General features: G+C 38.5%; 1 protein-coding gene and 1 long non-coding RNA gene across 4 annotated transcripts in view; one reads left to right on the forward strand and one right to left on the reverse strand.

Annotated features, from left to right (window-relative positions):
* Positions 1-24,653, reverse strand: part of LOC105194533 — a 235,121-nt gene that overhangs the window by 175,365 nt on the left and 35,103 nt on the right. The window lies entirely within an intron of this gene.
* Positions 1-24,653, forward strand: part of LOC105194534 (irregular chiasm C-roughest protein) — a 130,559-nt gene that overhangs the window by 87,958 nt on the left and 17,948 nt on the right. For all 3 annotated transcript variants that reach the window (XM_011159490.3, XM_026138729.2, XM_026138728.2), the window contains exon 3: positions 16,110-16,342. In XM_011159490.3, coding sequence (XP_011157792.1) covers positions 16,110-16,342 — 233 coding nt within the window. The remainder of the gene's footprint in view (positions 1-16,109; positions 16,343-24,653) is intronic.

Raw genomic sequence — 24,653 nt, forward strand, 5'->3', positions numbered from 1 at the left:
ATGCACTATAATACGCCGCTGGCCTGTTTACTCGTTCAAATTCAATTTCCGGCCGCAAGGTATTGATTTTCTGCCGTGTCGAAAAAGTGTACGCACATTCGCCCGGTTGCTCGTAGGACTTGGGCGTCATGAAAAAATATTTCACGTCGTTTAGACATTCGTGGACATAGTGGGACACGCACATAATGCGCGAGACGAGGTTTAGGTCTAGTTTATTCACAAAAGCAATATCTGGTAAATACCGAGGCACATAAATATCTCACATGATTACATCGTAGCACGACAAAAAGGTCATAAGTGTACGGAAAATATATTTCTTTCATCTGTGACTGTCCGAGAAATTCTGTTATGAATATTAGAATCTTTTTTTTTTAAATTGGATGATTTTTTTCTTGTATCATATAAATGTGTTGTCAAATCTAATGTTAAATTATTATTAAACTTTTATTCAAAGAATTAATTTAAAAGAATTTAAGTCACTGTAAAAGTTGTACAATATCAGAAAAAAAAACCTAAAAAAATATTTGATATTTAAAAAAAATAAAAAATTATATATTTTTATTTATATTTTGACAGCCGCTGCCGCGGCACGGCTGACAAAAAAAATTTATTTTACACTTTCAAGTTTCTTTTTGTATGAAAAATGACCTCCTTTTCAGTTGTACCATCATTTCCGCCTCACTCTGTATAGCACTTCCGGAAGAGGTTCTCTTTTGTTAGCACGCTTTAAAACAAAGATGGACCTCGCCTCTTGTGTCGACTACGTCGCATAAAGCCGATGCAGTTCGCATTAAAAGCTACTGCAAAGTTAAATTAGTTTCCTAACGAGTTACTAAAAAATGCCGCCCAACACACTCGTAACACTTGATGGTATACGAGTATTTTACACGTGTAAATGCTTCTATAACACACAAAATAGTCACACCAGGGACGCAACTCGGCGCTTGAGACGACATTCTTTATTGCGAAATTTTTAATATGAAACGGCATATACAATCACCGGGTGAATTAATTCAGAACGTAATGGCAAAGGCAACGAGGAGATGGAGAATTTCGTCCAATCAGTAAATTGTGTCGGCAAATGAAAGGGTGATGTTCAAATAAAGACCTTCACGGTTCACGTCTCTCGACTCGGCAGCGAGAACGCTGATGATGTTAGCGTTGCTCGCGAATAAACTCGAGAGACACAAACGCAAATAACAAAGCACACGCGAACGAAATATTCTTACCGCGGACAGCAAATCGCGGTAATAACAATGACGGAGCGAGGTGGACGGTGAAAAAATTAATAGTGGAAATATACCGCGGCCAATTTTTCGGGATGACATACAAGTAATTTAAACATTCGATTTTTCATTAAGCGCAAAATTTTCTTTCAATTTTATACAAGACGATAAAAGTTTAAGATTTATATCGGGCAAACGAGCATGTGAAATCTAGTTGCAAATAATCGAAGATAGTTATCACGTTTGATTTCAACGTGACGAACCAGATAAACGAGTGAACAAGTAAATAAAAATAAAAAAAATAAAAAAAATCGAGTATAACAGGGTAAAAATTAAATTGTAACGAGAAACCATAAAATTGCTCCACTTCCGTTAATGTTACAACGGAATGATCTAATGTACAATCTAATCGCGCATATCGCGATAGAACGAAGCTTTTTCACGTAATGGCGCACGAGGCGGAAAGGTGAACTGGTTTATTTCATCCGTTTGCATGTGTGTGCGCATGTGTGTGTATCTCTTTCAATATATAGATTGTCTTTCGACGCGCGCGTATCTTTCCGCGCTCGCTGCATTCGTCATTTAATTCCACAAAAATCAGCGCGCCGAAAGCGAAACGATCCAACGTTTATTCAATCAAAATTTGTAACGTGTTTCGCGAAGCTGTCCTGCTCGTGCGCGGCGGCATATTGGAACGCGAACGATATATACGAACGCGGCGTTTATTTTTTTATTTCTATTCGTTTTTCGGTTACGGTATTTGCCGGGTGCAGGATTAGTCGCCGGGCTTGCCGAAGATAGAGTGATCCCACGATAGCGTATCGTTCCGATATTCCATTTCCTGCATTCACAATATGTTAAAAAATATTACATTGTTCGGCAATATTCCTGATCCGAAATGAAAAAAAAAAGAGGAGATAACGAATTACGTTTATTTGGCTAATAAAATTGCCACTGATAAGCTACTTCATTCGAATGTAATCGTTATTTGTCACGATGAATAATTCTCACGTCAAATCTGTCTCTATACCAATCCAGATATCATTTTTTTTCCGCGCGAGTTAGTTTTGAATGTAATTTGAATATAACGTGCGAATATTTTGATGCGATTTAAATATTTCTTCGCGCGCGGTTAGCCGAGAGTAACTGAGCACGATTTTTCGAAAGGAATTATCGAGTTATGCGAAAAGTTTCTTTTACAGTGATCTCCCGTGAAACTCGATGATGACGCGTCAGTCAAAAGTAGGATTAGGTACAGGTGGCATTATATCCTTAAGCTGAACACCGTATGTGCCTCCCTGATGCGTATATACGTGGACTTCCCCAACAATCACAGTGTGTTGGGACGATAACGCTTGCGCGCGTTTGAAATCCAGTTTAAGCCGAGAAACCATAATATACTTGTAACTATATGCCGTTGCACGATGCCTTGGTCCTCGTTCATTCTTCTCCTACCATATAAGCGCGTCCCATCGTCTGCATGGCACGTACCCGTGGTAGCAACGCTTGATTTCCATAAAATTATTGCCCGGTTTAGTATGCCGGGCTCTTATAGCTTATATCGCAATGTTGTTATATTTTGGATGCCACCTTTTCTAACCCTAGGCTATACGGTTTCATAATGAAGAGCCGCGGCAATTAAAATAAAAGCAAAAAAAACAATCTCTTTTCAAACAAAAAAAAAGGACAAAATACGCCACGCTGCAAAAAAAAAGGTAGATTAAGGTCGGTCTGAAAATTATCCGCTGGCAGAAAAAAAAATTAATCGAAAGTGCAGGAAAAAAAAATTAGATGTACGCATCCGAAAGTTAATTAGCGCAGAACATAGCGTGAGTGTTCGTTGCCGGTCGCGAGGTTATGATTAACTATCGGAAAAACCGTTTAATTAACGTTTTCATCATTTAATTCGAGTATAAAAGAAATCAAGGAAACTCGACATTTTCAAGCTTTACCACGATGCAAACGTATCGAGATCAATCTTACTAAACAATGCGTCAGTATCACTCAGCGCGACGTCATGAAACGCAACGTTTCTTCCACAAAAATTGATTTATTAGAGCCAAATAACAAAAAAAAAAAAAAAATATATATGTATCAAACAGCAAGAATTGAAATACTGCGATAAAGAATGACTACCCATCAAACTTTCAATTAGACAGAAGCTTTAAATTTCTAAATAATCAAAATAACATATTTTCCGTAAAAAAAAAAATGTTTTTTTTTACTTTACAATATTTAATACTTAATTTATATGTGCATGATTAAACGAATTTTAACGTACAGAATTATTTTAAGACCAACGTGTCGCGAGTTAGGGAAGATAAGCACAGATGCGCCTTGAAATATATCAATATCCGAGCAAATAGCCGACGGGGGCAGGTGCCGCAAACGGAGTCACAACATGTCACGATCGTTTTAATCGGCGGAGGCTCGCACATATCAATCTACACACGATAGCGCAGCGATAGAGCCAAGTCTTTAATTCGACGTCGTGTATGCCGCGGGCAGAGAAGCGGCTAAGTTTAAATTAGTTCCGAAACATTCGGTGCACGCTCTGATGGTTAATGGTTCTACCATAGATCAATAAGATCGGTGGTGGCGGCGGCGGCGTGGCGGCGGCGGCGGCGGCGGCGGCCAGCGGCGGCGGTGGCTGCAGCTGCAGCTGCGGCAGCGGCAGCGACGATGCGACGAGAAAGAGAGCAGTTGCAAAGCGCGAATTGCAGAGTAGCGCGGTTGCATTGCGCTGCGCGCTGCGTTGTCGCACACTTCGCCGCGGGATGCCCAGCTGCGAAAAGCGGCCGCGGCAGCGAGCAGCAGCAGCAGCAGCAGCAGCCGCTTGACCGGATGCCCCGCCGCGCCGCGGCGGCCGCTTCTGCTTCTGCTACATGCTCGATATACCTGTTTCTCATGAGAGCTCACGGGCGCACGGAAAGGAAAAACGTACACGAAGTCATAATTTCCACCTTCGATAAGACGCGCCTGCGTACAGGCGGCGGACGGCTCGACCTTGTTACACCGGCACCGCCGCCACCGCCGCCGCCACCGCCGCTGCCGCGTGTAATGCGATATGTCTTTAAGGGATCCGAGATACGTGGCGATTGAGGGTTCGGGGTGTGCGATCGTTGGTATTAGAAATAGCTTATCGTCCGGACGAATTTATTACGATAACAGGTGACTGGGGGAGGATGCGTTGCCGGAACGGAGGTAGGCAATCGGCGGCGCTCCACACTTACTCTGCGGATATTATCGATTTCATATCTTTCTACCCCGGGCGGATGTTATTCACGTAAGCATACGCTTAAATAGATTTTAATCGATGAAGCGATCACGCCTAAAGCAAAGCTGACCCAGCTTTAACGAGGTAATAATATCGAAGATTTTCAGATCAGAAATATGGCGCGCGCGTTCTACTTTCTTTTTCCTTTTTACTCATCCGCGCACTTAATGAGCGTGATTGTTTAGTTAAAAATTTGCATATTTTAAACTTTTAACTTAATTGTGCTCTTAACAATTGGCTCGTTATCGTAGAAATAATGGTTATCGTCCGATATACCGCTTTATATCGCGATGGATGGCTTTCAAGGGAGCCTTAAGAAAATTTTGTAAAGCTGCATTAAAGCAACCGAGAAACTTTGGCCTTAAAACATTTTCGATCCGACGCTAAACACGTTGCGCAAAGCAGCGCTCGGTAAGATACACCTTCATTCGTAAATCTCAAGAGTATTTACAGGAATAATATTATCTCCCTATTCGATGAAGATTTTCAAAGGAAATTCACACGCAGAGTCAGCCTGGGGTGACTTGCTCGACCAGATCTTGTTTGGCTGTTGTCTAGCCAATTAATCAGTCGATAAACAGGGGCAATAAAAATGTAGCCTGTAAAATGTGACGTCCTTCTTGAAACTTGATTTTAAATTACGAGCAAATTTTGCATTATAAATATGTATTAAGTAATCGACTAATAATGGTACATCGAACAAAAAGGAGTGAAGAGAAGTATATTTAATGAAACATTTGAAACAACCTATTTGAAAATTCATTTCTACAGAAAATAAAATTATATATTTGAGCTCTGTACCTGTATATTTTATTGCTAAAGAAAAGACACGTAATTTACAAGGCAACTATAGGAAAATAGGACAAAATTCGAACTCTCTCTCTCTCTCTCTCTCTCTCTCTCTTTCTACAACCGAAAATCTATGGAAAAGTTTAGCCGACTCACGTAGATTTATCTTGAATCAGAGAACGTTCTAGTCTGATAATTAGCGCCGGATATCGCCGCCGCACAGGCCACCTGATATTAATTGACGCAATTATAAGCACACAACGTAATTCCAGCGATATTCGTTCTCCATATGTACGAGCGTACGGAATTTTAAGATCGCTTGCAGAAGCAGCAGCAGCGGCAGCAGCAATGGCAGCAATATCGGGGGCGCCCAACCTGCTCGACCGGATCCGCAGCCGCTCCTGCCGCTGCAACTGCGGCCGATTAATCGACCTTACCGGTTCCCGCGGTGTATTTTTCTCACTACCACCACACGCTCGCGGGAGCCAGATATTATATTCTGCCGGATACACACTTCGGCCGACGTAATTTAAATCGCAAACCTCCGCCCCCACGCCTTCTATTTCTGCCGGGGATATCGCGAATTCTTATTCAGCAGATGTCGCGTCTAACGCCGAGATAATGAAAATGGGCTCGATAAAAAAAATGGAGTGGAGGGAGAGAAAGAGAGAGAGAGAGAGAGAAAGAGAGAACGTCACCTCTAATGAAATTATATACATAGACCAGACTTGAAAGATCAGCAAGTCGACCGCGCATAACTATTTTCCGTGTAAGTAAGCGGTTTATCGACATTTCATTTAATCTTCCGTGAGAAACCGTAACTCGCGCGCCTGGCTTAGGGTCGCTCCCATAAACGTTAGTGAAAATTAACTGAGCTTTAATTCATTCTCCGTTTCTCTCCAGAGGCACAAAACTAGAAAAAGATAGCGAATTGATTAAATCTCGGTTAACTTTAAGTAATTTTTATGGGGAACGACCCTTGGATGTGCGAGGCGGTTAAAATATAAATTTAACACTGGGCACTGCTCGCCATATTTTTCTTTATTTATAGATACCTCGATAAATCTCTATTACTGTAGAAAAGGAAAATTCGATTGGCGATTCTAAGAATCGCAGTCACTAGTCGTTTAATACGAGCCGTCTCGACTTAGTGACATTTCCGTTAATAAGAATTTCAAACTCACTTTATTAATTTGAGTTTTCATTAATATAAATCTATTATTTTTATTTTTAGAACGGTTTATTCATATTTATAAATAATTTTGCGCTTGAATTCGCTATCTATAGAATTTAAATCGTATTAAGTCTTCGTATCTTCGAATTTGTCTAATACGTATGCGCAATGGCTATATACAAGTATATTGAAATATATATCATCCTTTATAAAATTATAATACATGATGAACATATATTGTATGACTGAAACATTAGCAAGTTCAATTTTCACTAAATATTAACATATCAAATTCGCAAATTTAATTCAACCCTAGTTTCCCGTGCTCTTATTATACTCGCAAGATATTTTCGCAGTCGAAATTGCTGTGTCAAACTCACTAAACATAAGATAAATTTTCCTATCTCTAAAAATTAACAAGATTAAACTTTTATTTCGGACGTAACTAAAAACAGTCAGTTGCTTTGAAAGAGGATTTATACATATTAGAAGCGTTTATAAATAAATAAAAAGCAATTTTCACCCTAGACTTGGGATGGAAAAGATCGTTCTTAATTGCTTACGGATTAATCGTGTAAATGACAGAAATTTAACCAATCTTTTTTGTCACGATACGTACGTACGTCACTCTGTGATTTAATTGTCAAACTCGCCTCGTAACGATGGCATGAATCAATGAAACATTTCGTATATACAAAATAATTGATTAATAGAGCCGATACGACATTAGAAAGACAGAATAATCGAATTCTCATAAATAACGTAGCAATTGCTAATGCACGCTTAGTTTGCTATCGAATATCGTGAACGTATTACTTCGTTACAAATCAACACCGTCATCGATGCCAAAATAATAGCGAGAACGAGCATATGATACTGAAATTTTAGCGAATTTCGAACCGCAACGAGAAACCACGATACGCCGGTTGGTTTACGAAATCAATACGATCGTCGACGTGGTGGCCAATAGGGTCGATTGAACCTCGTTGTGTAGTAAAAGCTGAGTATAATTTCGAGACCTGTCGCTCTGTACTATCATTGTGGTAATCATCACATATCGTCCATCTTCCTTCTATTTGCTAACCAACCGGTGACCATATCGCTGCGATAATTGGCCTGAATAATGGCGCTACATCATTGTAAATATTAAACCGGTATTTTAAAGCTTCTGTCGCGTGTAGCGGAACACTTTCGAGCGGTAGAAAAATTAGCGGAACGCCCCAAAGATAAATGTGTATTTACTCGTAATTATACGTCGCGCTGTTACCTCATTTTTTAAACAAACCTAATTTACATCCGATTGGAATTTTTCAAACAGCCGCGAGCACATTTTACGAACGTTATCGATTAATGTAAAAGTATTGAAAAATAAAGGAGCGGAGTTTTCTATGTTTAAATATATGGCAAATCGTATGCAGTCAGCATGTTCTACCGCGACATGAAAAATTCAACCGCATTTCGGGGCTGAGCTTTAAAGCACTTTTACCGAAATCTTGCCTTATCCATATGGTAATGTTCACTCTACGACGAGGTAGCAAATTCGGAGCTGCATCTCCGGCTGCACATGCGCGAATCGAGCTCTACGTTAGCACCAATCAGATATCCAGATGCGCTTAATTGGCAATTGCTACGACCTTAGGACGTACGGTTGGTTTGTCGATTAAAGGATAACTATCTGTAATGATGCATTAGCCCATGCCAGCTGGTCGGTATACGCCGGAGGAAAATGCGACAAATATTTGCCTCTGATACAGTCAAACCGTAATCGTGATATAGGAGGCACGTAAGCATAAATAGATCCGAGATATCAATTCCGATTAAGATTACCAAAAAAATTCGACACAAGGGGGATGGGGGATAGATCTCTATTTCAAGTAAATCTGTGTGTACAACCTTGTGCTAGAATTATCTCAATTAGCGTCGAGATAAAAGAGGTAGGAAATCTTCTATAAAAAGCCGATATAAAAATCTTACTTGAAATAAATAGGTGTCCTCGCTTCTGCTTGAGTGAGTGAGAGAGAGAGAGAGAGAGAAAGAGGGTGATTTATGGACTTAAATTAACCGGATGTTTTATATCTATCTGATAGAGTAGAGCATAATCCCTGAACGCTCCTTTCCCGGCTTTCCTTTTGGATCGACTCGTGTAGAAGAATTACGTCGTCACGGCAGCGGAGAATAATCGGAATCAACAGCGGATGGTGTCGGTGGCAGCCGTCGCTTCACGAGTATCGATTTTCTTCGACGATCGTATCCGGCCGGCCGGACGAACGCTAATGCCGTTTGTTCGCATCGCGCCACATCCTCCCCCGCGTTCATCCCCCGACGATGCTAGCCACGAGTTTCCAAGTGCGCAGCTATGCTCCGGCCGTGCTTTCGTGAAATTTACAGACGCGATTAATGTCACGACTGGCTCGTCCGGCAGGCGTTCGCTTGCCTAGCGGCCGTTTGTAGGCCTAACCGTTACTAATTTCGAAGGGAATTATGGCCCCGCTATTACATACCCGACCCAACTGGTCTGCTGCCGCACCGGTGCGGTGTGTGGTGTTGTCGTTCGCGCCCGTGTGTCCGCGCTCGTTCGTGTGCAGCATGCATGTGCCCGCGTGTTAACGTGCACGGCACCCGCCGACGTCTTACGCCCCGACGCGACGTCGAAAGGCCCGTGCCGTATTATTGACGGAGCCCTGATTTATCGTCGCGATAAAGACCCCGTTGCCGCGCGCCGCGTACTACAACTCCCGTTGCGCCCCGTTTGCGAACGATGTCCGTTGGATGTTATCGTTTGCCCGTTTGCGGCCCTCGGTTCTCGGTTCTCGGACACACCGAATCCACTACGAACGGCCGACCAAATGCCGATATGCCAGAGTAGATAAAGCCGCGCCCGCTGATTACACGATTACTTCGTGCCGGGGGACCAAATCCGCGCGCAACCTCGTCGACAGTAAACACACAAGCTTTTACGAGGCTCGTTCGCGACCGCCGTTCTCGCGAACGTATATCAGAGAGCTTCGGGGAAACCCGTCGGATTACGTTTTCGATATTTTCGCAGCTTTCGCTCGCACCGTCCGAGTTATCGAACGTTTTTTTCTTTTTTTTCTTTTTGCATTTTGCCCTCTCCTCTCTCGCACTTGGTTTTCGCGGTGCGAAGCCGAGCGATCGGGGCACACCGTGGCGAAGAACGAAATTTGCAACGTAATCTCATCGCGTGTAAAGACAATCCACTGTTAGTTAGGCCGTGTGTGATTTACTACGTATTGCAATAAAGGCCGGTAACCGCGCGCGATGTTATCATCACGCCGTTTGTCTAGTTACAGAGCCAACTAAGGGAGAGAGAGATGGGGGGGAGGGGGAGGATAGGAGAGAGTTTACCGAAACAACTAGCACCACGTTTCTGGTTAGAGGATTAATGGCCTTATGCTAAGGCTATCTTGATTATGACGCGATGTCCATGATTTAATTAATTTATTGGCGCGCAAGTATCACGCAATTTACGCTCCGAGAGACATCGTCGCAACTGCAACTATTAAATTCGTACTTAAATTCAAATTCTACCCAATTCGAGTTATTTTTAATCGTTCTTATAGGTCGCCATTGCTCCTACTTAACATATATCGATTTAAATTGAAATAATGAAGTTAAACAAGCCAAACTTAATTATAAAGATGTTAAATTTGACTTTTTAATTTATTATTTATTATGTTAATATAGATACTACTTATTTTAAAATTAAGCAATTTAATCACAGAAATGAGTTGATCAAATAAATTTGTTCTTCTAATTATATACTTTGTGCTAAAATAATTAGTTTTGACACGAAAGGGAAGTTCAAAATCCCAAAATTTTGTACACCAATGCCGATTTTTGGCATTGCTGTAAAACACTGCCGACATTTTTGTACACTGCCGACAATGCTTATTGTTAGTCAATGCCTACAATGCCGTCAATCCTATATTAAAATTAAGGCAATGCCATGCAATTATGAACACTACCGCGTGCCCATTATCATACGCCAATGCCTGCACAAGAATTCTAAAGCTTTCCCGAAGTATTCAAAATTTTTGTGCTCAACTCCATGATCGAAAAACCGACTCTGAAGTGAGCTCACCACTCCCCAACCACTGACGACAATGCCGTCAATATTATAGGTCACTGCTTACTTTTTTCGGCAGTCCACTGCCGAAATTTTGTACACCAATGCCGGCTGTGAATTTCCCCTCGGTTTTGACACAAATAGAAGTTAAAAATTACAAAATGCCATTTAAATCAAGGAAATTGTTTAAATTCGATCCTTCAATATTTAATAGCGTGTAAAATCGAGGAAAAAAAATTTATTTTTACGCTTATATCACTGAAAATTTATATTTATCGCGACTGTCATATCGAATCTTTTGAAAGGGTTTTGGTATCCAGATGTGTTTCCTATCTGACGTTCCTCGGGGAAAATCTGTTTGCCCGTATTCTTCACTGTTACTCTTAGTACAAGTTTTCCAGTCGCGATATACCGCTTTTTTTAGTATTCAAGTTACAAATATTGCCGCATAACATTCTCCCGAGATATGTTCCCGCGTCCCGTACGCGATTTTTCTAAAATGACAATCTCAACTTCGACATACAAAATTGTGGATGTCGAGAACACGATGGAAATTTTTTAAACCGTCGCCATTTTTATGCTCTTTGAAGCATAAAATGTCCAAGTCTGGCGACGGAGAAAGCCGAGTACCCGCATAAATTATGCATCCGGAAGGGTGAAATTCTCTGCTGCGCAAACTTTGGGCTTGCTAGCGCCCCCGATGTCGAGACCGTATTTGTAAAATTCAACTGATATTAATGAGCAAAGCCGACCCTGGTGCTTAAGAAGAATTTTCTTGCGTTACAATATTTCGCGAGGTAGAATCAAATATATCGCCGTAGACGTCGGGTACGTCGTCACACAATCGCGATATTATAATATTAACACTGCATGCAATTGCAATAGCAAACACTTTATACCATCGCCAACAAATATATTTATTAATAGCAAATATACGAAATGTATATTATCCTGAAATGTCAATTCCGTTTTTATTCTTACGATTCATCTTTTTGTAATTTATTTACCCTTTATCGTCACACGCGAATAGCTAAGTATTGATTTTCGTGAATTTTTGGTCGGTTACAATGCGTCGTAGTATTATATTTTCCGTTAACTATAACGAATTGTAATTAATCGCAACGGTTTATGATACAATGTTCATTTCTTGACTCGTGTAATTAAAATTAATTATGGCTGTTTGTAGCGAAGCGGACAACGCAAGAGTTAATTAATTGCTCGCGATGTATTGTTCCACCGCATCGAGTAAGTCTTTACGGCACTTCTCTCTCTCTCTCTCTCTCTCTCTCTTTCTCTCGTATCTTTGCTGCCAAAAGATCCTTTCTCCTTTGTCCGGCTTTTACGTCCGGACCCTTACATCGGAAATGTTCTCAAATTGTGGTACGAAGACCACAGAATTCTAGCGGTAGGTCAAACAATCGCGCGCTACGCTGTCGCAATAAAACACGAAATTGGCAAGATATTTCTCGGAAACTAATATCAGATAAAGTTTTTATTGCGATCAAAACGGGCGACATTCTATAATTGCGAAAGTTTCGAGAGTTTCCATCATTTGTTTTTCTAATCGAATATCCCGTGACGATTCATTATTCAAAAAATTCGGCGGGGGAGTTTTAATATAATCAGGGTTCGCTTCACTTCTGTCTGGCGTCAAAGTTTTCTGGCATTATAATTTTTCACGCTTAATGCAACAAACTTTACTTGACGCGCAGGTGTGTAGTATTCGAGGATCTCTTCTGTAAAACTTCCTAACCTGGTAATACCGACGTGCGTTAACATTTTGTAAATAAGAAGTTGTCACCATCATTCATCTGGTCGGCTATTCACCGAAACCCTCCATCTTCCGGATAACGTTATTACCAAAAGGTAATAAAGAAAATGAAACGTGCAATAAAAAAGAGGGAAGCACTTTTGCATCTACATAATTATAAAATATCAAAATAAAAAGAAAACATAAATTTCTTTCCGCATTTTCAAGATATATTATATGACTCGGTTTTTCAATAGTATCGTATCTACGTTAATGTTGTATATCTTGCAGTAATCTCGAGAAGACTTAAAACAACAGAAAACGAAAATATCGAAAAAATAGATTTATCGAGCTTGCGAAGAAGTCTGATTGAAAAACACTGTTGAACGATATTACATTTGCACAATCAATACGGTATTCCAGCAAACTCCACTAGTTTAAACATAAATACTTATCGTTATAGAACGTTTCGAAACAACTCTGAGTAAACTTAACATAAGAGAAAATTGTAAAATGTAGATCTTTTGAGGGAAAGTTATTTTAGAAAGTCGTACGATACCAGCTGCGCAAACAATAGCATGCCAAAAGTTCGTGGCGAAAATTACTAAGTTACGTTCGTAGAAGTAAATTCAACTGATTATGAGGGCATTATAGATGATCGTCCTAACTGACGTCGCGATATATAACATAGACTATATCTAGCGAAAGTAATTATCGCAGTATTACAGAAGTCTACGGACGATGTGCTGTATGTCAAAGTTTCCAAAGTTTATTCAACGGGGTATCCTGAGAGAAGCGTTAATTGTAGTTAGCAAGAAAATGTACGTTTCAATTGGCTTTTAACTTCCACGAATGTAGACGGATATAGGTGAACGCCCTTTATCGCTCGGTTACAGTTTCCGCTCGGTTTACATTAATTGGAAGGTATCGTATAAAAATATAAGTTAAATCGTGAAATTTAAAAAAGTGAGCTGTGTAGCTGGCTCGGCAATATAAAACTTTGCATTAAAAAATGGTGATTGAAGTAAAATTCAATATCGCACGCCAATCGGGAAAAATGGCTTAAAATATTTCTTCAAAATTTTAAACTTGATTTACTCCTGGAACTGCTGCTAGTTGATGAGTTAAATTACTTTTACGTAATACCATTTGATAAAGCTGTACCGATTCGAAAAGATAAATCGATCATTGGCACATCGGTGGAAATAGCGAATGAATATGCCACTGCAGGCAAAATAAAGTATAAAAAAATTCTACCCCCTCCCCTCAAAAAAAAAAAAAAAAAAAAACGCTTTATCATTTAATGCAGGGACGCTCGTCAATTTTATTCGCGCGACCATCACGGACGAGTGACTCGGCGAAGCTTTTCGCGTCATCCCAGACCGTACCACACAAAATTTCCCATGGAAATTATTTTCGATAACGTCCTGACGTTTAACGGCTGAAACGCGCGGTATTACGAGCGGCTCATACACGTTTCATCGGGCATAAGCCACCGTAGCTTTCAACAGAAGCGCGACAATCAAGGGACACACTGCCCTAACAAAGAATAAATAAAAAAATCATTTATATAGAGTTTCCGTGCTCTATATAGCGCAGGCGATAAAGAGAATGTCAAATAACGAATTTTATCTTGTGTTAAAGTTGCGGAGAGAAAAAGAAAGAGAGGAAGAGGGGGTGCGAAACAGTAAAAAATAATATAATGATTTTATTTAAAACTGTGTAAATTATTACATTTGGCATGCCAATTTTATAATATAGAAATAATTTTCTTTATTTGCTGAATTTTAAAGATGTATGAGACATACAGTCCCTGCAAAATAAATAAAATTTGGAATTATGAATATTAACACTTAAAAATAAACTGTATTCATATGAGAATTGTGTGAATAAAAATGTTTAACAACATGTTTTTATAATTTGTTCACTCTATTTGTTATTGAAAATTAAATTAATTTTTATAACATTAGGAAAAATATCAATTCTTTTGTGCAAATATTGAAGATGATTTATACAAAGTTTTATTATAATTGTCTGTTCAGTTATTTTATAAATATACAATTAAATAAATTTTGTTTATTTTGCAGAACTGATCTCTGCATCGTAATATTATCTTGAATATTTAAAGTTCTTGAATAAAAAAATTCAGATTTTTTTCATTATTTTTCATTTCATTGTTACAACTATATTTTTATTAGAGCACATATCTACTTCTTATTAAAATAATTTTTTATTCGGATAGAAAATTGCTGTCAAAATTTTTCTACTGCTTTCAAGTGCCGTATAAACCATCTGTGTAACTTTTTTCATAATTTTCCTAATATTTTGAGAAATGTCCTACACATTTTTAATATCTTTGCTATAAAATTTGAAAAGAAATTTAATAATTTCAAATAATTTTCTTCTTTTCGACTGATAATACTTTGCTATTTGCGCCAATCCTAAAAAAAAGGAATTAATAATTTCATGGGAATAAAATTGTCGTCTCGGAATGCATTTATCTACTTGCTTGATATTTTCTGTAGAATTTTATATTTCATATATAAGGGCAGTAAATTAGGGCTGACACCCAGGCGGAAACCGCCCTTAGCGCGTCCCCGGTCGGACGCCCCGCCGTCGTTGTCAGCCGGCTTTATCGCGAAGGTGCAATTTATTGTAGAAATTATTCCTCGTCGCACGCACGCCCGGCACGCACGGTGACTGACAATTACATTTTTCTACCGTCTGACCATGAGCTGTCCCTTCGGCCACCGTACTCATATTCAATGTCATTCGTCGCGTTCACTTTGCTCCGCTCGCAGATCCGAGAAGCTCGATTCAGCAGCATGGGCATTGGGATGCATGCGTGACACATCGATCCGCGAGAAGGACCAAGAGGAACGGTCGAACGGGACGGTTGAGCGAGGAAAAAAATAAAGAGTGCCGATGCGCGAAAGAAAGAAACGGCGCACGCAGAAAGGGGAATAAATTGTACAGGCGACGGCGGATTTATTCGAGCGCGATACGTTACCGTGATACGTGATGCGACTCGGCGTGAATCGACGAGCTCGCGATACTTTTGAACGACGATGCCACTTTTGCTCGACAGACAATGCGTATTCTCGCGATTTGACGAGGGAATCAGCGGTGGCGGCGGTAGTAGCTGAAAATCGCCGGAAAGAGAAAAGAAAAAGAGACACAAAGAGAAAGGGGGGAGAGGTGAGGAGAGAGAGAGAGAGAGAGAGAGAGAGAGAGAGAGAGAGAGAGAGAGACAGAGACAGACTTGCTCGCAGCACGATGAGCTTCGCTCTAATTCGTCGATGGTAGTTATCAAGCTGGCTGACTCCTGACAGTTTACGTGAATACGCGACGAATTTAAAATAAAACCGAGCCGCGATAAATTCCATATCTGCGTTCCAACACGATGCCGTAAGCGACTGACATATTCCGCTGCAGTTGATATCGTTTTTTTAATCTCCTCCATTGTCTACAATTCAGAGAGTAGCCATATAATATAGAAATTATTTCCACTTCACATTGTACTTTTTAGAAATCAGCTCTACTCGATTTGGAGGGTTTAATTTTCTTTGAGAGAACACACATCCAGACCATCCAGAACGTTTACAATAATTTTTCAATCTTCTTCATTATTGTATCTTTACGATGGAGATTCAAATTACACGTGTGTATGCTGAAGTAATGTCCATATCCAATTGAACATTATTTTAATTTCAGCGAAAACTCATAAGAAAGTATTATTAATCAATATTGAACATCACGCAAAGTGTTGGATGTTTATTGATCGTATGGTTTTTTTCTATTTTCAGGCGATTTTTCGCTGCACATATATCCGGTGGAACTCGAGGACGATGGCACGTATCAATGTCAGGCTTCGCCGACAAACGACGGACAGCCGGCTTTACGATCAAGATTTGCCAAGCTAAGCGTGCTAGTGCCACCGCAGAAGCCGAAGATCCTGCAGGGTGACTTCCTCGTCACCACCGAAGATCGAGAACTAGTGATCGAATGTATAAGCAACGCTGGAAAACCACCGGCAGAGGCAAGTATCTTTTTCTCTTTCCGTATCTTCTGGAATCTTTGTCAACGTATATGTATCGATAGGATTACCTGAGATTAGATCGGATTAATGGCCGTGAAAGCAACCTCCGGCAATTGCATCTGGAAACTTCGTAGATATCCCTTGGCAATGGGCAGCGCGCTGCCTCGAAGATTATGCTCCATTGATTTTACGCTTAAGGGTATCTCTCGTGATTATTTGGTTTCCGAAAATGACCCTTTGTTGCACGCGTATCTTATTCATTTTACACACAGAAAAATATCAAATTCTATTGTCAAGAAAAGCTATTATTCAACTTACTTTTCTTTTTCTTCTAGTAACAGTTCATCTTTAACAAAAGAATATTTCCTTGATAATTGTCTCGAAATATACTGACCACAAATTTTAAAAAAACTTATTATATACTAAAAAAAAAGAATGTATACTTTTTCGAAAAATATTGTAAAATTATATAAAAGAAATGTCAAAATAAAGAAATCGAATTTTTGTTTTAACTTTTCCTGATCGAAACATTAAATTATAAGAATTTAAAATATATTTGAAATAAATATCACGTGTTTCAAGTAAATGATGAGTGTGTATATATATATTTTAAGACTATTATCAAGAAAATATTCTTTCCAAAGATTAAACTTAAAAGAAGAAAACTACAAATCGCTTTACTTAGCACGAGAATAATCTTTCTCGCGTTAACAAAAAGTAAAACTCATATATTTCTCTGAATATATTAACATGACGTATGGAACGCATATATCAGTATATACCTTGTACCGTATCTTGCACTAACATATATCTAGAATTATATAGTATTGTACGTAATAATATATCTAACGCGTGGCTCTCTCTATATATAAACTGAGTTATAGTCATGGATCCGTCATAAAACAGGATGAACATATCCACTTATCAAATCTCCTTGTTCGTGGCAGATTGCAGAAACACGAAGTGTACGAACTATTTTTCTCACGATCAACTTTTTCGAACTATGTGTCAAATCGGCGGAGCGTGATTCGAGATTACTCTTTTTCTCGCGTGGCGATAGACAGATTGCTGAATGGCTGGACAACATTGCTCGGTGTCAAATTAGATCAATTGGAGAGCTTTCGTGTCACACGGATTTTAACCGTTGGAATCGAAATGCGAAGAACACGGTCCACGTTATTGTTCCCGCTGACCGCACTAGCGAGAATATTCGAGCGCGACACGCTTAGTAAATAGCACCCGAATCTGCCCTGAAAATCTGACCGGGGCCGAAGCCACGGGCCGCATTTCTTGCAGCGAAGTCCACTCAGCAGAACGCGTGGTACCGCGCAACAAAAACAACTTCGAATCACGCTCGGTGAACCTGAGATTTATGTGGGTTACCTGTGTTTCCTATACCTCTAGCCCGTCAGTTAATACTGATTGCTACGGTAATTCCATCCCTTCCAAACTTATAAGCGTATAAATACGTTTGACACGTAATACGCGTTTCCGTGCAAATAACGCGTAAAATAACGCGAGAGCTCGAGAAACGAGTTTGTTTGAAAAGAAAGAAAGAACGATGTAAATTTGTGGATTTCACGTTTTATTATATAAGCTATATACTGATATAAATTAGCGTCGTTATTAGCAATTATTGTTTTTGCACTCAATACCATGTGGTAATAATAGCTCGATATTGCGCGTGCATTTTTCATATTAAGGCAAATATTTTAACCGTAATAATCGCGACAACGTAATACGGTATGCTATGTTACAATTATCCCTGCATAAAATATTGTTAAAGAGGATGGATAAATGCTTTGATATATTACACTCAGTCCAAAGTGACTGCTTTACGAGACACACGTAATACCAGGAAAAAGTTCTCGTTAACTTCATGAGCTTGCAAGATGTGTTTCCATAATATTCGTGACAAAAGGAAGTTTATCCGTATATAAAAGAGCTTAAACTTAATGACTGCTCTGGAGATAAGGGTTTTCCATTACGCTAATGTACTGCCTACGGATTTCATACGGCGCGCTTTATTTTCATTCATTACATAGCGAAAGTTCGGCTATGCGGGCCCTAACAACATCGGAAGTTATCACGGCTGCATAACTTTCCATTACAATTGCACGCTAAGAAGTTTTTCGCAAGACAGTACGTACAGGGTGCTCCAAATCTATTTGCACGATCGTAGGAATTTATTAAGCTATCCAGAGTAGGCGGAATTACTTAACAAAATCGGACAAATTGACACTGCTGGGGAAAAAGTTGAAAATTGAAATAGATTACAATAGAAACACTTGAAGGATGTAACTGTAAAAATACAGTTTGAAATATTTTGTGTAGTAAATATAAAAATATAATATAAAAATATACTTAATATTTATACATATATTGCTTGAAATAAGAATTTATTTTACATTTCGATACATCATGGATAAATAAGTTTTCTCTGTAGTAGTGTGTATCGTCTGTTTAAATAGTAAGTACAAAGTAAAAAGCAGCACATGTTTTATATACACCTCAGTTTTTTATAAACACTTTTTTTTAAATAAATTCCTTTGTCACTGTTTACCAACTAGTTTTAAGTTACATCTATGTTTATAAAATGTGTGCTCGAAATGTAAAACAAATATGTTATTTTCAAGTAAATATATAAAATATATATATATATATATATATATATATATATATATATGTTAAATAATATTTTTACTTTTTTATATTTGCTACAAAAAATACTTTAAATAATATTTTTTATAGGTATATTTTTTAGATAAATATTTTTATTACTATTTTCTATTATTTCTCAAATATTTTAAATAATCTCAGAAAGTATTGACAAGTCACTCGCAAGAAAAAAATTTTTACACGTAAAATAATACCTATTTAAAATTTTCAAAGCATCCGTTTTTTTTATGTAAATCTTGCAGCCATATTTTTTGCACGTTAAACGTAAAAAATAAACAAGACAATTTATTATCGTGACCGAGCAACTCATTAAAAGTTACCAAATGTTTGCAGAATAAATTTTGTAAATATCGAAATATTCCAAGGATGCGAGTCTGTCTAGCACAAATTTTACCCTCAGATAAATGTAATTCCAATGTTCACTGTCGTTAATGTTAAACCCATCCTAGCAGCTAGTTAATCGGTGACTGGCGAAGAATTTAATGAAATTTGTTTCTCGATCGTTCGCAAACGCATGCTTTTTAATTAAAATTATGCAAATCCACGATTAATGGCGCGATCGGGGAACCGACGTGCGAGTAATGATCACAGAATATTTAAATACAAAAAAAATATCCATTTTGAATGTACTTCTGCGGCATACAAAAAGAATACATTAAATCATAGAGTGACTAAAATGGTCGATTGTAATGTAATAGAATATCGAATCACATAATCCGGAAGACTTATAATTTTAGTGGAATATTGATTATCAAAATAAATGACATCGATAGTCAAAGAAGAGTAATTTAACATGACTTTATTGACGTTGACTATATTGCGCATGTTGGTCATGTATTGCATATATTTTTCTTAATAATTTGGTTTGCAATTTGTGATGCGTCAAATCGTAATCGTACAAATCCGTGAAAAGTATCATATTTTATGAGAGCTTAATTTTCGCATTATTCATTACCGCAAAACCACATTTTGCGTATCCATTAATTAAATCGATATTCTCCGGTGTTACAAATATTATTACGGAAATAGGCCGTGCACAACATTCGAATTTCAATCATTTCAATAGTCTCATTATACACGAAACTCTCATCCAACCGTTATTTCCATCGTTTTATGAATAGTTCCAAAAGATGTCCCCAATGACCGCGCGTCTATAGGCATCGAAATGCACGAGTGAAAAAAGCATGATAAAAAGCGGCGTGCTACCACAAAAAAAATGAATACATGAATAAAAAATAATTTCAAAAATATCTCTTCTTTCCGTAGCAACAATCGTTTTTAAAACGATGAATAAACCATTACGTTTTGAGCAAAATAAAGATTTATTTAATGCCAATGCTTCCGTACTTTTAATATTCATTCAATATGATACGCTTCTCCGTCATATGTACTATTGCGCAAATTGTAAACGTTACATTAAATTCGTTCCATTTTTACATTCACTCTTTATTTTTACTCTTTTCAGCCTCATTAAAACTGCTCACTTGTGAAACTCAAAATTCATTTCTCGACAACGGTGCTTTTCGTGAATTTTCGTTAATTGCGTTATTATTGCACCCGGATCTGTTCAATCAAACAATACACTACCCTTCATAATCGATCATTGACGTGACTCAACGTTATCCGCTCACGGGGCGGAAAAATGGAGCGAAAGCTACTCGCGAAATTCCGATGCATTGTTGGATCAGTGAAAACGTTAGTGCAAGAGGCGAAGAGTGGAGCGCTAATCACGCGATATCGTGCGTAAAGTTCGTGTGGTTTCATCGTTAGACCGCTTTTCCCGTGTACCGCGTGCGGCATTATCAGTGTATGAAAAGTAAAATATATAAGGTGTCATAAAATGTAATAAGCGGGTGGTCACCGATAAAAATGTATGATACGTTTCGATCTCCGATGTATTCAGAATGTGGATATTTCAGACACGCACACTTAAAAACCAAAAATTTTGTTTTTACATTAAATATCTATCTAAAAATACAAAATATTTTGACGGCGGGTACAGAATGACTAAAGTCTGTCATCGGTTTATGAACTGCTGTAGGCGCATGAATGGTTACACTCGAACGGTCTCAAAGCATATATTTATATTTGATTTTTTGTTTACTCTCGTTTTGTTTATTGGAAATTTTTTAATGTTTGCAACTTGCTAAATAAAAGCTGTATTATCGAAATTCGCACAGGTCTCTTACCGAAAACATGTTTACAATTTTTTAAGCTGCGTACCTCAAAAAGCAGGTAAAAACGAATCTGCAATCATATACATATTATAATAACCTAATATTTGTTTATCGGACCCGCGGGGGGAACAATATAATACATCTCCAATTCCGATAAAATCTAATTTGATTTAATTCATACCAAATGATATCTCAAATTCATTTATTCATATCAAATTTATATTGAAATATATAACACGCAATATGTATTAGAATAAAAAAAAAAATTACAATGTAATAAATGTCTTTTAAAAAAGTCAATGGAGAACGACTGTATAAACGCCGTCATACTTCGCGTCGAAAAGAATATTAAGAGGGGTTAATTAAATATTCGGTAGACAGCATTCTTAGAATTCACTTCCTTCTGACTTTGCGTTCCGTTTATTGTACCTCGTACCTCGCGCATCGAAAAGTTTACTAGAATGAATAAAACAGAAGGATTTTCCGAAATAATTTTCACGAAGCCGGGGGGTAGCTGCGAAGTTTTCTTCGTTGCGTATAATCTCGAGATTAATATTAAACAGAGTCTAATAATTGTTCCCAAACACGTAACGTCTACTCGACGCTGCGATTCTCACACAACTGTTTAAATTATTGTATCCCACTACACTTTCACTCCGATGATATCTCTCACCTCCTCGTCTTCCTCGTCTTCCCGGTGACGGCAAAGTTTTAAGGCTTGCTATCGTATTGCCAAAACTTGCGAGATACCGCGAGTTTCCTCAAGCCAGGATTCTAACATGGCTTTTATTTTACCACCTGCATTATTGTTCTCCATTTCTATTGCATTATATGAGAAATGTTTAGCAAACGTACCCACTGACGTTTTGTCCCACATTTGTTGGTCTGGTACCTCTTAATCTTATGTTGAGGATCAAATCTGCCCTACATGTAAATTGCACAACGGGATTATTTTTATTTAATAATTATTTTCATTTAAAATTCTGATGATACAGTTTTGTTGGCACAACCCCTTCTTGCGCTCAGCAAAGAAATTTTTAATTTATTTAAAGCAAAGAAAAACGAATTTTATACGCATTTATAGCAAATAAGATTATTGTATTTTCGTAAAAATTACAGCAAATCATAAAAGAAAAAGCCATAAAGATTTGTTGGTAACTAACATAAATTTCTTTGGTGAGCGTAGAAAGGTTGTACCAACAAAACTGTATCATTAGAATCTTAAAAATTATTACATAAAAATAATCCTGTTGTGCCATTTACACGTAGGACAAAGATTCACAACACAATAGTAAAAAAGATATCAGACCAACAGAGTGCAAGGCCTAGTAACAACAATTTGTTGTAATTGTGACGATTTTAATCAACTTGAGAAATCTCGAGAATTTCTCCGCGCGCGATAAAATCGAAGGAAACATTTAATAAATGCAAATCTCTCGATTTTACGACTTAATGTACAAGCCATCTCGGTCCCTCTGAGATTCTCGGTCGGGCGACGCTCTAAGCCGCCGATATTGCTGAATCTATCGCGGCCTTATCGACCTTCATTAGGCGAATCGCACGGAAAAGAAAAGGAAAGAAAAACCAAATGAACGGGGGAGAGAGAGAGAGAGAAGGAACGGTGCAATTCCGCTAGAAATTCAGAGTCACCACAGTCGAATGCTTCGCAGCTCTCGCCATAATCCGATTTCGCTTCTCTCTTCTTTCCTCGATCCGCTGTCGCGCGCGCACCCTCTCTCGCACGTCCCTCCGTTTGCCTTTCAACTGATAACTAGTAATTAAACAGCTCCAACAACGGGATAGGGCATTTACTCGCGCAATTCCCGTCCCTGCCTCCGCCTTTCTTCAACACCTTTCTCTCTCGCTCTCTCTCTCTCTCTCTCTGGCTCTCCTATCACCATTACCACTACTAGCACCTTCTCTTCACCTGGCCGCACCGCTTATTCTACATCCCGTAACTCCACTTTCAGAGCTATTGTCCATCGTGCGAATGGTCCGCTAGGGGGTGACGGGGCGAGGGGAGGCGCATGGATGCCCACGGGAAATTATTAGTTGTGAATCTATTCATCTTACCAGAGAAAACCGCTACGGGATATCCTGATACGATTCTCAATATGCTTCATAATAAAGCTGGACGCGCGCGCCTCGAAATCTCTAACCCGGAGGGCAACCAGCTGCGCGCATGTATCTCTGCGCATGTATTTCATTCTCGGCCAGAAAATGCGTACGCTTTAATACCGTGAAAACGTAAAAACTGAATATCGGATGATTAAGCGAGGGAAAAAGGGGGATGATCGTTCGATGGAGATTAGCTCCGGTGCCATGTTTATTGAAACGTGAAATAAAGATTTGAAATAAAAACGGAATTATGCCGTAATCATAATTTTGCGACAAATGAATACTTTTTTCCGCGCGGAGCTCGTATATTGTTACAGCCATTAATATAGTTTTTCACATAGAGTATTTTAACCTATTTCTATTTTAAGGTCTTCAATAAACGTTTCAATTTTTTTTCGGAAATTACGGATTCTGCCGTTAAAAGTAACGCGTTTCGTGAAAGTTTATTATATTATGTGCTTTACGAAGCTATATATATTTTATAAGAAAATTTCACGAGAAAAGATAAAAATGTCCGCATGCTCCAATTTTTCGCTCCTTTAAGCAGATGCACGTTGTACGGTAATTTCATTCGCACTCGTGACACAATAGTAAATGGTACTGCACCGCGGGACCGCAAAACTCCTAATTAGAGCGGACGAGATCGATTTCCTGCGGAGGCCGCAGTTAGAAAAGCGACTAAACGAACCTGACTCACGTGAAGGCGTCAACGGAAAGCACATTCGATATGCGCTGATTGCGCGGAAGAAGGCAAACTCGCGTAAATCGTGGCTGTCGATTTCCGATATTTCTCTCACGTTTGAAAATATCTACACGCATATTTGTGAAATCGAACAATATCGCGCGTTATATCCGGTGTACCATGATTTTTAATATTATGCCATTGTAACTAACAATGACATTGCATATTTAAATTTAAAAGTGAAAAATAAAACCAACTGCTGCTATTGAATTTTTTACCCATTGAGAAATGGGTGCAAAAATTTTGATGGGAATAGACGTTGTAATCGACGTTTTTCTATTACACCATTAAAAAAAACATGCTGACATATTACATATCACAAAAAGGCAACACTATCAGCTACCGTTTAGAAAAGGAATTGGTTAAATTCGAGTAAGTTACGATGTTTTTAAATAAAAGTGAAAACGAGTAAAGAAAGACTTCGTGTATAATAATTACGTATTTCGGAGAGGAACGAATACTCGAAACAGAGAAATATTTGTGATGTATTCGGAGAGAGTGCTGTGTCGATTTCAGCCTGTGAAAGATTGTTCGCTAAATTTAAATGAGGCGATTTCAACCTCAAAGACAAATCTCGTTCCGAACGATTTTCCCT

Source organism: Solenopsis invicta, chromosome 3, assembly GCF_016802725.1.
Source record: "Solenopsis invicta isolate M01_SB chromosome 3, UNIL_Sinv_3.0, whole genome shotgun sequence".
Lineage (NCBI taxonomy): Eukaryota > Metazoa > Arthropoda > Insecta > Hymenoptera > Formicidae > Solenopsis > Solenopsis invicta.